Here is a 15,557-nt window from a genome sequence, read left to right as displayed (position 1 = left end):
GCCTAGATCTGCAATAGGAGGGTCGTCATGGACTGTAGCTTCCCATGAGACTGCCGAGTCCACTTCTGCCACGCGCTCATGAGTTACCCACACTAGACCGACCCAATGGAGTAGCGCGCAACGAGCCAAAAGGTGCGGCGCAGGCCCCATTTGATGAACTATTTATATTGCAATGTTATAATCTAGATCTATTTGTTTTGATTTATTTTAGATGGTGTTGAGTAGTATTTTTTTATATGTGTATGCAATTGTTCATGTATATTTTTTAGAAGTTTGCAAATTGTTCATGTATGGCATTGGCATGACCGGTGGTCACTTATTTTACATCACCTACTGGGCCACGAAGGCAGCAGCAGCCCATCAGCGCAGGCAGGCAGGCAGTATATCCGTCGATCAAACCGAAGCTATTTCTCAAAGAAAAAAAAAACGAACCAAACTGAGAGATTATCGCCGTCGCGAGGTTCGTCGCCGTCGCGACTCTCCTCCCTCTCTCGACGACCTCTCCCGCTCGCCTCCGCCTCCACCTCGTCCCCTCCCGCTCTCCCTCGTACCACTCGCCCCGACGACGCGCGGTTCCGGCGAATCGCCGCCATCTTCCCCGTCACCGGCCCACGCACGCCGCCGCCGATACCACTCGTCCATAAAGGATACATTTTTCTGGTGAACACCATTCTTGGTTGTGAGCGGTTGGCCGGAGCAGCCCTCACGCCGCCCCGCTGAATTTCCCCGTCTCGCACGGCCAACAAGCAGGAGCCCCATGTCTCGCCTCTACTCGACCGCTCCGACGTCCCTCCTCCGCCGCCGCTCCTCCTCCACCTCGCGGCCCTCACGCCAAGCTCCTCACGTCGCCCTTTCCGCCGCCACGGAGCGCGCCCGCTCCGGGACGCTCAGCCCCAAGGACGCACACGACATGTTCGACGAATTGCTGCTGCAGGCCACTCCAGTCCCGGAGCGCGCCCTGACTGGCTTCCTCGTCGCCGTCGCCCGCGCGCAAGCTTGCAGGGACGGTCTCTCCCTCCTCGTCGCCCTATTCAACCGCATGCCCCGATGCGATGGCACGCCGGTGGCGCCACCCACAGTCCGCACGTACGGCATCCTGCTCGACTCTTGCTGCCGCGCGCGGCAGCCGGACCTAGCGCTCGCATTCTTCGGCCGCTTCCTCAGGGCGGGCCTCAAGGCAAATAACCTTATCGTCAACACCCTCCTCAAGGTCCTCTGCCACGCAAAGCGGACAGATGAGGCTGTGGACGTGCTGCTTCACAGGATGCCGCATCTCGGCTGCATGCCTGATGCCATCTCATACAACACAGTTATCAAAGGCTTATGTGATGATAGTAGGAGCCAGCATGCACTCGACCTGCTCAGGATGATGGCAAAACAAGAAGCTGCCTGCTCCCCTGACGTGGTGTCATATAACACGGTCATCCATGGATTCTTAAAGGAGGGCAAATTCAGCACAACAAGCAACCTATTCAATGAAATGGTACAGCAGGGCGTTGTTCCTGATGCCGTGACATATAGCTCGATTATTCGTGCGTTATGCAAGCGTGGAAGAAGCAGAGAAGCAAGACAAATTCTGGATTGTGGGATTCTCAAGGGCCTCAAACCTGATATCGTTGCATACACTACTATGCTTCATGGGTACGCTACAGAAGGACGCCTTGTTGACATGAATAATCTCTACAACTTGATGATAGGAGAAGGTATTGTACCTAACCAATATGTGTTCAGCATATTGATTAATGCACATGCTAAGTGTGGATCGGTGGATGAGGCCCTTCTTATCTTTGAAAACATGCACAAGCAGGGAGTGCAGCCGGATGTTGTAACCTATTCAACCATGATAGATGCGTTTTGCAGAAATGGTAGGATGAATGATGCTATTGAACAATTCAACCAGATGATTAACATGGGGGTACCCCCGAATATAAGGACTTATAGCTGCCTGGTTCGGGGTTATTGTACACATGGTGATTTAGTGAGAGCTAAAGAATTGGTTCATGAAATGAAGGAAAAAGGCATCCTTTATCCTGGCATTATGTTCTTCCAGTCAATAATAAACAGCCTATGCAATGAAGGAAGAGTGACAGATGCACAAGATATCTTTGACTTTATGATACATATAGGTGAGAAGCCCGATGTTATCATGTTCACTTCACTGATTGGTGGATACTGCTTAGTTGGCAAGATGCAGAAAGCATGCAGGGTACATGATGATATGGTATCGGTTGGCATTCAGCCTAATACCATTACGTACAGTACACTTATTGATGGATACTTTAAAGCAGGAATGGTGGATGCTGCATTGACTCTATTCAGAGAAATGTTAGGTATGGCAGCTAAACCGGATACTCTTACTTATAACATCATAATGGATGGATTATTTAAGGCTGGTAAAACTGTTGCTGCGAAGGAAAAGTTCGATGAGATGGTCAAAAGTGGATTGAGATTGTCCATTGATACATACAATGTAATTCTCAGTGGGCTTTCCAAAAATGGTTGTGCAGATGAAGCAGTCATGCTGTTCGACAAGTTGCAAGCAATGAACCTTAAGTTTGATATTATAACTCTCACTACTGTAATTGATGCAATGTTTAATGTTGGGAGAATAGAGCAAGCTAAGAATTTGTTTGTTGCAATACCAGCCAAGGGATTGGTACCTAATGTTATAACATACACTACGATGATATCAAACCTTATAGAAAAAGGATTGGTAGAAGAAGCTCACAGTATATTTTCATCAATGGAGACGAGTGGTTGTCCTCCTAACTCTCACCTGTTAAATGTTATTATCAGAAAGTTACTGAAAAAGGGTGAAATAGTCAGGGCCATCAGTTATATGTCCATACTTGATGGGAAGAGCATGTTGCTTGAAGCTTCAACTACTTCCCAATTGATATCTCTCTTTTCAAGGCAAGGGATATACCATAAGCACAAAGATTTGCTCCCAGCAAGGTATCAGTTTTTTGAAGGAGACATCCACAGTTGACATGAACTTAAACCCTTGAAAGGCATGCTTAAGATTTTCATTGCAATGAGTCATTTCTGCTGGTACAAGAAATGCAGGCTGCTGCGGGTACAAAGTTAGTACCTGATTCTTTATTCTCATATTCCAATGTGTTGAAATTATGGAATGTGAACTATTGATGAATTAGTAAGAACATCATTTTCTTGTATATTGTTTTTTGTTTTTGTAGGATGATCAGAGGTACAACTGATTGCATTTGTTACAAAAATGGCTTCTGGTGACTGGTGGTGATTGTTGAAGGTATTGAAATGTGTTGTTCCACAAGATGTTTATTTTTTTGGTTGTAGGTTAGTGATTTGGCAGTTGTACATGAGCTGAATAGTTGCACCCTGCTCTGCCATCATCACATTGCTCACAGAGCTGGAGAATGACATCATGACCATTGGGTTCCAGAAAAGCTGTAGTGCGATTCTTTGACACCATAGGACGCTCTTTTCCTGTGTTCCTTGTCAAGAGGGAGGCTAAGAGAAAGCTATTTAATCTCGTTTACACGAATCCTGCGTTAGCTGTTTATTTTGTTCTGATGAACTGGGACTGGGCAGTGATTCTTAGAGTTAGAAGTAGACATGATTGGAAGACAACCTTAAGTTATTCTGCATGGCTGCTCTGGATTCGCATTAGTGACATATTACTGGCGTTTTAACGATATTAACTGCTCCGAACAGAAACGTAGGAATGTAAATAGGTGATATTCATGCATCATTACTCGGTACAATTTTTTAAATCAATTCCTTGCGCTTGATGATGTTCTAAAGAAATATTGGAACCATGACTTGTATTTCTGTATAGTGAGTAAAGCTTTCTGGATACATTATCTTATATGAGATAATTGCCCAGTTGTTTATCTGGGGCTGCATTTGGCCGTACAAGCTAGAACTTGACCTGTTTTTTTTTTTTTTGAACAACGTATGCTTCTGGTGTGGCAACTTCCAAACTATGACTGGCGTACCGGTTTATTAGTATGTATCTTGCCCTGTTGTTTCCTTGAAACTTCACTGGCTTGGGAGAAACCTCCCTACTTTTATATCTGGATCATCATTAGGTTGTATAGCATGTTCAGTTTGATCATTTTTCTGATGATCAACCTTTTCGGATTGTGATTTGTCCGTTTATATACGCGCCATCTCTCATCTCTTGATTATTAGGTGCTGTTACTTTTGTAAGGCAGAACTCCCCTCAACGTATGCTGACAGCTGTTAAAGTATAAATTTCCCGCTGCTCCTGAACTGTTGTTGGCGTTCATGGCACTGTCTAAGGTTTCCCGATCTTTTTATACCATGACATATTCCACCATGCCTTCTTTTGTTTTCCACATCTTTTTTTTTAAAGTAGCACGAATCAACACCGGAGTATTTCTTGAACAGCGAAGTAAGGATGTCGTTGGAATAACTGTGATTTAAATGTTTTATTGAGCCTGCCAAGGTTTTTGTTTGTTTGTTTGTTTGTTTGTGTATTTCTGCAAACCAAGTAAAGCTTGGCCAACGTATTTTCCTAGGAGATAATTGCTCAGTTGTATATCTGTGGCTGCATTTTGCCATACGCTTGGCCTGTTACCTTGGGTAACGCGTGTGGTGTTGGCCACAACTGCTTGGTTCAAACTTTGCTACTTTCGAGCTAGAGCTACATACTTTCAGGTTGTGCCATCTCACTGGTGCTATTCGAAGGCGTGCGTAACTGCTGTTGGCTGTGAAAGTATTGTTACTCACTGCTAGAGATTTTGTAAAAACATGGTACCTATCCTAGAGATTTTCTCAAAGTTGGTCTGAATTTATGGTTGTCATAGTGTTAGCGTCCGCTGTCACTTCCTTTGCCGAGATGGTAATTATATGAATTCTGAATCCCTTCTGATGATATTGCAGCGCTCGGACTTCGGATAGGATGGATCCACCTTCTAGACGCATCGTATGGCCTGCAGATGCATTGGAACTTCAGATTTTGTCAGAGAGAAGTGTCGGTTGTTTGGCAGTGTATGATGCATTGGAACTTCAGATTTTGTCATAGAGAAGTGTCGGTTGATTGGCAGTGTCTATGAACGCTGAGAGTACTTGTGTGGTCTAGTTTACTACTGTAAGTTGGTTTCATTGTCCTGGAAGTAGCATTTGTATGTGTTGATTCCTTCTTCTTTTTTTCTAGAATGCATCAGTAGTCCTAAAACATGCGTGTCTTGAAGAGGATACTTGCTTGTTCATTAGTGTTAGCATTTTGTGCTTTAGAAGCCAAGGTATTCAGATTCGCTATTTGTATTCAACAAAAATCTGTGAATTTTGGGAGACATAGTATTTTGGTTATGTCTGAGTGTGCAATTCGTGTATTCACTTGGCCGACGATCGTGGCGACAAAGATTCAGAGGCAGAGGAAGCACTAATGAACTGCACACCAAATGCTCGCAGATTGTTTCTTACGGAAAGTATCAGAGCCATCTGAATGCAAGCAGTATCTGGTTTAACTGAAGTAGCAACCGAACAAGCAATGCGCAGTATCTGGTTTAACTGAAGTAGCAACCGAACAAGTAATCCACTGTCTGTTATCAACTCTGAACCTGAAGTCTGTTCCTGGAAGAAAGAAAAAAAACAAGGCTCAATTAGTCAATTGTTCAGTCGTAGCCGTCCCTTAACTGAAGAGGCACCCGTCGCAGAATAGACAGTAGCAGTAGCAGCATCTGAATACCACCACCAGCCTCCCTGCTCTCCGTCTCCGGCCATGTGGCGGCGGCTACCCCTGCGACTCCTGCGCTCCACGGCCGCCGGACCACTCCGGATCCCCGCGCCCTCTCGTGGCGGCTGGTCTGCCCCTACCGCGCCGCGGTTGCCGGCGGAGGCGGGCGCCGCGCCGGCCGACCTTGCCCGTTGGCTGCCGCGTAGAGGCTACTCCCAGTTCGCCAGCGGCTTCACCCCCTTGGAACCCAAGACGCTGGGATCCATCCTCGACGTCGAGCGCGCCAAGGGCCTCTCCCCTGAACACCTCGTCGCCGCCTGGGATGACGTCAGTGCCCTTCCCCCCTCTCAATTTCCTCTTCAGACGTGTGCATTTTTTTAACCCCTTTGTTTACTACCATTGAGGAAATCCTGTCTGATGGCTGTCGTCGATAAGCATGCAAATTTGTTGTTTTGTCTTGCGGTAATATATCAAGCAGACAAACCCTTGTTAATGTACCTGATCTGAAGAAAAGATAAGGCATCTCTCTTAAACCAAATCTATTCAAATGTGTTGAGCTCTCCAGGATATTTGCTACTCCTAGATCATTTGTCAGTGATCCAGGGTGAGCAGTGAGCTGGCCAACACTGTTAGCCATATAGTCACTGTGATGTCATAGCATACTCAATAGAAAAATCGACGAATTAAAGAACTAAAGTTTCAGTAGATAAATAATTGTTGCACTTTCCTACATCTTTCATAGGAACCAAGGATCAACCTGAAGAGAGATATCATGCATAAAGCAGGATGTTTTATGAAAGAACGTACAAAAAGCTTTTCCACATGGTTTTATCCAGAGGAGAAGCAGATTTTAGTTTGAAGATATTAGCAGCATGGCAAACTTGTCCCACTGGCATCATAAGCGTGGAAGACACCAAATATGGGCTCCTAAATGCCACCAATGCAAGGAACTAATTAAAAGAAACTATTTGTAAATCTTGGGCCATGGGATATACTCTTAGTGCCTTGCACCCTCAAAGTGCCCGGACCACAATTACTGCTCAATGCTTCACATATTAGCGCATATTGCCGCATTGGGTGTACACTTGTATCTCAATTGAGGTTTTCAAGGTGAAAATAGATTAGCCATAGATCTCAAGAGTTTTGATGGATAAGATGTGTTATGTGTGCAGATAGGTAAAGAAGGCAATAAAAGGGGAAGGGGGATGGATATTTATGGGTTGTAGTCCTGTAGAATAGAATGGTATATATCTCATCCAACCCTAAATTTAGCTTTAAGATTGTTTTTGGGCAAATAATTGGTTAGAAAATAGCAGAATAAGTAGGATATTCTTTGACCTTCCTGTCTGATATCATATGAAATGCCATATATGATTTGCATTAGGGATGGGGAGGTAGTTATGTCTTCTATAGGAACTTCTGTGTTAAGCTAACATGATTACCACTGTCTCTCACATATTGTCCTGTTAAAGTATTAATCCAGAAAAGCAGCAAAAACAAGTTTTGATTTCGCCTGATTGCTATCCATTCACTAAAAGTCTTTTGTCGCATATTGTTGACATTAAATCATTCTTTTAAAATGTACATGCTGATAACTGGATGTTTATTGTTAACTTGTATCCTTCCTGACATAACATTTATGTCATTGTTCTTTTCCTGGAACATTAGTACCACCTGGGAAGAGGTCATATAGGTGCATCTATGAAATCAAAGCTTTACCATCTCTTGGAACAAAGATCGGCGACATGGTATTTTTTATTGAAGCTTTTCTTGTATCATCATGGTTATTTATTTGTTAACTAATTTCATTTTGTTTGTAGCCGATATTTTGTTATTCCTTTGTGGAGAGGAAGTGGATATACCACCATGTTTATGCAAGGTTATTACTCAACTCTTTTGCAATACTGGATTGTCATAAGCCTTAGTGGCTGTTTTTCCTTTCCATAGCTAAGCAACCTCTAAATACATGTATTTACTTGCGTCAGTTTGCCATAACGCACTCCACATAGTATAATAGCATTATATGGCTCGGGAGGGGAGATTGAATGTGTGAAAATTCCGTCTTACCCTTATGTGTACAATTTTTGACAAATTAATAGATGGACACAGTACACAGGCAACATTATATGCAAGTATGACAACACACATTTTGCACGTAGACTAAATGATGCGTATTTGATTGAATGGATGGCATAATGTTTCACAAACAATTAAGTCTCTAGACTAATAAACATTCATGAGCGTGTTCAGAAGGTCAAACACAACGGATACAACAGACTTTTCTCACAGCCTCTCTTATCCTGAGCCAGATAGTGCTATTATAATGTCATGGTCTATTCGGACAAAAGCCACCATTTTAGATTGCTTTAGCAAAGTTAGAATTCCGAGTCTGTGTCACGTAGTGGGATATTACACTGAAGACTGAACCCCTGGTACTCTACTGCGCAACTCCAGCCATGGAGGTGTTGTTGCACAAAGAGGCAGGGGAGAATTAACATGGGAAGGATGATAATATATCTGGTCATTTATTGATTGCCCTTAAGGGTCTAGAGGCAGACATTATATAGCCCACGTACATTACTTGGGGCCTATGGCCAGAATCCTAACAAACTTGGAAAGGACTAAACAATTTTGAAACTAACTCTAGAGATAAGATCCCATTAAATTAAAAGGATGCAGATTGATTCCCTAATATTTGCTGCTGGCTGCACCAGCTAAAGCCTTCACGTGACAGCCTGACAGAGGACATGGCATGAATTTGTAGTGTCATGAAGCCGATTTCCCCTATCAAGTATGGTAAATTTATGCCCTCACGCCAAATGAAACTCGATAAACATGAAGTATATCTGAACATGAAAATTCAACTTAGTATTCATGTTGTATCATGGTGCCAACCTTGGGGCTTATCACCAATGGATACTCGTTTATGCTGAGCTGCAGTAAATACTTAATATATCACAACTAAACACCCATCCAAATGTATAGGTCTGCTAGGTTACAGTTAGTCTCTATGTCTGATGCTGTTCATATTTGTATTTAGTTTAGTCTCTACAAATGCAAGACAGCAAGGCAGCGGCAACTAAAATTTCGTTAGCATTATTGCTGAATTTCATTTTGAAAGTTATGGAGTTATAGATCTGAAAAAAAACATGTCGTTGTCAGCGTGGCCATTTGTTTGTTCAAATCCATCTGTAGGCGTTCTCTGTGTTTTGTTTTATTTTAAGCTGATTTTGTTATGCTTTGTCGTTCAACATCGCAGTCCAGCTGCCACACATGATCTTCACAGGACTTGAAGACTACAAAGCTAGAGGAACTCAAGCAAGTCCATACTACACAGTCACTCATTACACAGAGTTTGCAGAAACCAAGGATACAGTTCTTGTCCGAGGAGATGTTGTCTTCACCAGTAAGCTAACTGATTCAGAGGCGAAGTGTCTTTTAGAGACTGCTCACTCGTTTTACTTGAATGATGTGCGGTACAAGCTTGTTGAACGATTCAACAAAGAAACACATGATTTTGAGTTCAAAGATGTACTTCAAGCGCTTGGCATGCCGACTATGTGAGCAGATGCTAAGTCCTGATGCAACAACAAAGCTTCCCCATCCCTGTCAGCCTGAAATTAGCACCAAGATGGAAACTGCCATTGCTTCTCCCCATTTTGTCACAGTCGTAGTATCATGAAAATAACCCCTGAAATGTTGACATTGGGTAGCAATCTGGCTTTGCTGACTGAGCATGTATCCTGTTGGTTTGTTGTAGCCACGACTTGATCCAATAATTGTGAGGGCTGCTGTAAACGGATTTAGGCTAATCTCTGGCATGCCTTCCTGCTATTTAACCTTTTGTATGGATATTTACATTTCATTGTGTTAGCTTCTTCTGTTTAGTTTTTTCCCCGCTGAAAGTGTTTCCTTCTTTCTTAATGTCATCATAATATTGTGCAAAAAGAAACAATCTCCATTTGTTGGAAGCCTGATGAGAAAATACAAATATTGGCTGAAAGTAGATTTTGGGTGTTCTCCAGATGTACCTGGTGTTATAGCTGAATTTGCCTTCCCTGATTAGTTGGATTCTGGACTAGTTTTATCAGCACCAAATTCTGTGAGGAATTATGTAACCAAACTTTAGCTCTAGATTTATATACTCTTTTATTTGTATATGTAAAGAAAAAATACGCAATGGGGAAACCTAGTGTAGAGCTTAAAAAAAATACTTTGAAAGTCGACAGCTTTTTAGTTTATTTCCTCTTCAGATGATGCTTGACTTTTCTGTCAACGGGAATTGTATTGAACTGCTGCCCTGTCCTTGTTTAGATCCTTAGAGCATCTCCAGTCGCGTCCCCCAAACCGCGCCGGATCGAGCGTTTGGGGGACGTGTTTTGTTCGTGCCGCGTTTGGGCGACGTCGGTCCCCAGCCGCGTCCCCCAAACGCCGCCCCCAATCAGAAATTCAAATAGATGCATTCAAAAGAGATCGTTCCCGCCGATTCGTCGCGATCAGAGTAGCGGCGATCGATCAAAGTACTGGGCGCGCGATCATATTTACAGACCGGTGGTGCATGCAAATTAGAAGAAGGGGCAAGGGTTGGTCGACGGCGTCGTGTCCTGAGTCGACGCAGGCCCGTCGAGCACGACCTCGTCGCGATCTGCCTGTTCCTGTGCATGGTGCGTCTGCTCCGTCGCCGACGCGGAGGCCGACGCAGGTGTAGCAGTAGAAGACGCGTCAGCCTGCTCTTGCTGCGCTGCCGCTGCCGCTGCCAGGGCCGCCGCGTCCGCCGCCGCCATTTTGGCTTCGATGGCGTCGAGGATCTGGCCTTTGAAGAAGTTGTGCGCCGCTCGCGTCCGGGGAGACATTCCCTCTGTGGACGTTCTCAGCAGGGACATGTCGTCCCTGCGTTTCTTGAGCTCCAGCTTCTCCTCTTGCCTCTTGAGCAGCTCGGCCCACCTTTGGTCGGCCTTCTTGTCGCGGGAGATAAAGGTCGAGGAGACGTCGGCGAGGCATTTCGTGATCGACGCCTGCGTCTTCTCAGACGACGCAGCGTCGGCCAAGGCGGCCTTGGCAGCCTTGTTGCCAGTAGGACGCCCTGTCGAAGTTGCCAGCGGCGCGTCCAGATCAATGGCGTCCTTCCCCTTGGACAGCGACAAGCGCGTCAGCCGGCATGGACGTACTCCATGGGCTCGCGTTGGTGGCGGCGATACACCCGGCCATTACGTGCTGGTGCTGGCGCGTCGCCTGAGCCTTCTTCTCCAGCTCCACCGCCCTCCGTCCTTTCCGCTCCGCCGTCGATAGCTTCCCGGCGCGAGCAATCTTGCTGCCATTGATCTTCGGTCATTCCTTCGAGCTTCTTCTTCGCAGCCGGCGCCTTCCGCGGCTTCGCGAACGGCGCTTTCGCCCCTATCGTCGCATTGCCCGGCGGCTTTTTGGCCGCTTTCTTCGCCATCTTTTTGGGGGCTGCCGGCGGCGCCATGGAATGGGGAGAGGGTAGCGGCGGCGGGTGGACGGCGGGAGGGAGAAAGAAATCGGCGGGATAGGAGAAATGAATCGGCGGCGGGATATGTTTTGGGAGGCCTGTGCGCGGCGGTATAGGCGCGATTTGGCGGGAGCGGCGGGATTTGGCGGGAGTGTGAGACGAATTTTCCCCGTGCCGCCGACGGGTCGGCCCCGCGTCGGTTGGCCTCGCTTTTCGTTGTGTCCGGCGTCCCCGGAGCGTCCCCTGTGGGACGGGGACGGGCTCGGGGCGCCGGACACCGTATAGGGGCGCGCCGAACAAAAATGGGTTTTGGGGGACGCGGCTGGAACGTTTTTTTTGTCCGGCGCGCCCCAAATCCCTTTGGGGGACGCTTTGAGGGACGCGACTGGAGATGCTCTTAGTTCGATCAAAGGGTGTTGAACATGCTACGAGAAGTTAGTTGCTGTCACGTTTTTGGTTCATCCATGCGCAGGAGACGGTCAGGTGATAACAATTGAACAATTTACCACTACTTAAGATCCCAAAGATTGATAGAAGTGGAAAGTGAGTTTTCTGATTCGCCAACATCCTAATCAATGTAAATCGCCTGCCTGGCCTCGGCCTGATGTTGCCGCCTGTAGCTGCGAGGTGACACGACCGATGATCTCGACGAGCCACCTCTGCCCAACGGCGGCAGCCGCCTTTAGCTGAGACGCCGTCAGGTCCCTTGCTCTGGTCCGCATCTCCAGCAGGCCACGGTCGATGTCCGCCTCATGCCTCGCCAGCAGCGGCCGGAGGTAGCCTTCGTAGACGTGCCCCGCGCCCTGGAACAACACCATCCAATTCCACAACTCAGAGTTAGTCACATACTGAACTGAACAGGGGGTTTCAGAACGTTGATCTTCTTGTGGGGTGGCCGATCGGCTGCAATGCTTACTCGCGTGCTGGGGTGCCAGAGGTAGACGACGAGCGCCAGCTTCGCCTCGCCGTACATGGGAAGCCACGACACCGCGCCGTCGGCGAACCTCTCGACGACCGTCAGCGAGGCCACCAGAATCCTGCATCACCAACAGAGGTTCAGAAGCATGACATTTTGCAGAGGAACGATGAGAAGAAAACGTCAATGTGATTTACCAGTACTGGCACCAGAAAAGCAGCTGCTCTATCTCACGCGGGTGCCGTTCCAGCGTCTTGTAGCAGCCGTACGCCGGGTACGCGTACCCCAGAGCCAGGCTGCGTGCAGGAGAGAAGAGAATTAGACTGGATTCATGGTGATGATGAAGGGCATGGTTTGGACAGAATCGGGCAAAGCTACTGACGTCAGTAGCCTCGTGATGAACGACACCGCCATCTCCCGTAACCGGAAATCCCAATACTCTGTAATGTAAGATAATGTTTAGAGGTTCATGGTTATTGGAGAAAACGATGCTAATGTGGAGAGCCAGAGAATGGTCATCCTATGCTAGTATTCATCTATCCATGGCACTGAACCGTAATCCAGAGCAATATGTCTCAGTCATTAACCGTATGATGTGCGCTAAGCTTAAACGATCCATGCATGTTCGTGAACAAAGGGAAGAAGGCAGAGAATTCTGAAACTCTGAATGTGCTTCGCCGGAGCTCCATTGGATCGTCGACGAATAGGTTGCAAACAAACGTGGGTTGCCTGTGAAGATCATTACCTTGTGGATCTATCTCCTTCGCGATGGGATGGATTGGATTCGTCGTGGGTTGGAGAGGATGAAATGGAAAGGGGAAGGGCAAGGGCGCGTGGTTTGAAATGTGCTATCGAAGCGGTTGGGGAATGCGGATGCGTCCAACCGCCGTGCCGTTTCGCGCCATTGGGCTCCGGAGAAACACCCGTTCATAACTGAAGAACAGATCGGCCGTGGATGGGCTACAATGAGCACCGCCAATCCACCATTGGTGCGTAACTTCTATCTTTTTGGACTGTGACCGGTGCCAGGGCTAGAATGGCAGGTCACAATAAAATTCAGAACTCTGGAACCGCTTAGCTCATCTCTCGTCTGGCGATAAGCGGCGGCGATCCAGATCCCAAATCACCACCGGCGTGGGTGTTGGCCCTCTCTCCATCCGCTTGCCGCTCTGCGGCAGGAGGGGAAGGGGGGCCCGTTCTTTCGTTTTGTAGTTATGACTTGTGTGATGTGGCGCGTCGTTGGATGGTGGGAGCAGCATCCGAGTAAATAAATCTACCTCAACTTCACTTCCATACCGATGGTGATTTTTACAGCGGCGTCTTGAATTTGATGGCATTGTGTGCTTGTCGATCCTTCAGATCGGTGTCTTGGTCTTCTCGTCTTTCTTTGGATCTGGCGAGATTTGTTTCTCGGTGTGTCACCATCACGACACATTAGGGACCAAGACGAGGTTGATGCTCTGGAGCGAGGATGTTGATCGAAAGGTGGTGGCTTTGTTCTTATTCATAGACTTCATCGATGGTATGCGGCAGATCTTAGTTCAAGATGGCACGGGATGTCTCCTAGTCGATGTGGCACACCAACATTTGTTTACTCATGTAACTTAATATTTTATTGTTTACTCATGTAACTTGATCTTTTATTAATGAGAAATAACAAAAATTGGAAATGAATGAGTAGTATTTATTGATGAGAGAAGTCTAATTTACCCCCTAAACTCGTCTCAAAGTTTAGATTACAGCCCTCAACTTTACTTTGGTTCAATCTACAACCCTGAATTCTATAAACCGTTCGGACCTTCTACCCTTTTTGACAAGTTTTGAACCAATTTTTCTTGCGGTTTTTCTCCCTATATACTGTGCCAACTCATCAACATACAACATACACCTACATGTACTTCCTCTCTCTCCATATCGCATAATCACCTCATGCATCATCATGATCTTCTTCCTCTATGGAACGAGGCCATGGCGACCATAGAGGGGTGCCTCCATCGGACAATAACACCCGGCGTCTGCCCTCTACATCACCTGTCGTGCCCAGCTTTTCGCCAGCACGAGGCAACCACCACGCAGTGCAACGAGCCGCGGGGGAGGCATTTTTATTCTGGTGGGTGAAGAGTTGAAGATGAAGCAGTTAGGCTTCAATGTCTTGAAATTTTCCCCTTGAACAACGATGTCTACAAAATCTTCAATGTCTTGAAATTTTCCCCTTGAACAACGATGTCTACAAAATCTTCAATGTCTTGAAATTTTCCATAGTGTCTTGAGTGTTTGAAAATCTTGATAGTCCTTAATCTTGAATATTTGAGAATCTCCGATCTTGTCCAAAGTTTATCCTCGAAAAGTCCTGGAGAAAATATAAGGAGAATATAGGAATCCAATATACCGTTTGTATAATAATTGTATCATTAAAACCTATACGAGAAATTCGTTGGAGAACTCACAAGGAAAAAAGTTCAATATATTAGTATCGGATGATAAATACTACGTTCAGTTCTCGGAGATTTCTGGCATTAAACTTTGAAAAATTCTAAGTCATCTCATAGCAATGCCATGAATGCATTTTTGAAATGCAGTAGTAGGTAAAGACTTAGTGAACAAATATGCAACATTGTCACATGATTTTGTTTGGAAAATATCAATTTCTCTATTTTTCTGTAATTCATGAGGAAAGAATAGTTTTAGAGCAATATGTTTAGTGATATTATTTTTAATGTATCCTATATGCATTGGAGAAACATATGCGACATTATCCTCGTAGATAATTGTTGGTGATTCTAATGAACCAATACCACCTGATGTTTGGATATGATTAATCACTCTGAATCCATACACGCTCTCGTGAGGCTTCATATATTGCAATTATTTTAGAGTGATTAGTGGAAGTTGCTACCAAAATCTGCTTTGTTGATGTTGTGGGTGTACTTCATGGTGTACCATCTACAGTGCCTAGATCCGGCAAGCCCGGGTGACCCATAGATGGTGATGGTGGCATGAGGTCCATCGGGCGGCCCAGTTACTGTAGACCAAGATGGATGAAGTCCAGCCCAGGAACAAGGAGCCGGATCCACCAAACCGACGTTGGAAGTCGGATCCGACCTGGCCCATCAGGGGTAGCCGGATCCGGTACGATGTGCAAGGAAAGGCGGATCCTTGACGTGCACGGCAAGATATTGTACCATAGTTATGTGACTTGTATTCTGGCTAGGACTCTCCGTGTAAACCCTAGATCCGTGCACCTTTATAAGCCGGATCCTAAGAGCCATATAGGTACAACCACAACTCATTGTAACAATGCGAAAGCGCCCAGATAATTTCAGACAAGCAGCAGTATGCCCTATCATCGAGCAGGTGTTCCGAAGCTGGGTAACTCGCGTACCACCGTCCCGAGGACTATCCGCCCTATGGCCCCTACTTCTTCTCCCCCTCGTGAGGATCCCTCCTCCGAGGTACCGTCGATTAGGCAACGACAGTTGGCGCCCACC

At 46.1% G+C, this 15,557-nt stretch overlaps 3 protein-coding genes across 3 annotated transcripts; 2 read left to right on the top strand and 1 right to left on the bottom strand.

Moving 5' to 3' along the window:
- The first annotated feature begins 757 nt into the window (after positions 1-757).
- Positions 758-5,286, top strand: LOC124657417 (protein Rf1, mitochondrial-like). Its single transcript, XM_047195970.1, has 3 exons — positions 758-3,083; positions 3,198-3,268; positions 4,888-5,286. Exon 1 carries the CDS (start codon positions 758-760, stop codon positions 2,987-2,989), a length of 2,232 nt encoding a protein of 743 aa, XP_047051926.1. The 3' UTR covers positions 2,990-3,083; positions 3,198-3,268; positions 4,888-5,286.
- Positions 5,287-5,728: 442 nt separating this feature from the next.
- Positions 5,729-9,691, top strand: LOC124657416. The gene is made up of 4 exons (XM_047195969.1): positions 5,729-6,010; positions 7,352-7,431; positions 7,504-7,562; positions 8,943-9,691. Exons 1-4 carry the CDS (start codon positions 5,729-5,731, stop codon positions 9,245-9,247), a joined length of 726 nt encoding a protein of 241 aa, XP_047051925.1. The 3' UTR covers positions 9,248-9,691.
- Positions 9,692-11,725: 2,034 nt separating this feature from the next.
- LOC124657414 (HVA22-like protein i) lies at positions 11,726-12,483 on the bottom strand. The gene is made up of 4 exons (XM_047195968.1): positions 12,452-12,483; positions 12,267-12,365; positions 12,070-12,190; positions 11,726-11,956 (listed from the first exon to the last, which is right to left on the bottom strand). The coding sequence occupies exons 1-4, from the start codon at positions 12,481-12,483 to the stop codon at positions 11,726-11,728; spliced, it is 483 nt and encodes a 160-aa protein (XP_047051924.1).
- Between the last annotated feature and the right edge of the window lie 3,074 nt (positions 12,484-15,557).

The sequence above is a fragment of the Lolium rigidum genome, chromosome 5 (assembly GCF_022539505.1).
Source record: "Lolium rigidum isolate FL_2022 chromosome 5, APGP_CSIRO_Lrig_0.1, whole genome shotgun sequence".
Lineage (NCBI taxonomy): Eukaryota > Viridiplantae > Streptophyta > Magnoliopsida > Poales > Poaceae > Lolium > Lolium rigidum.
Note: the sequence above shows the minus strand (reverse complement) of the source record. Positions and strands in the feature narration are given on the sequence as shown.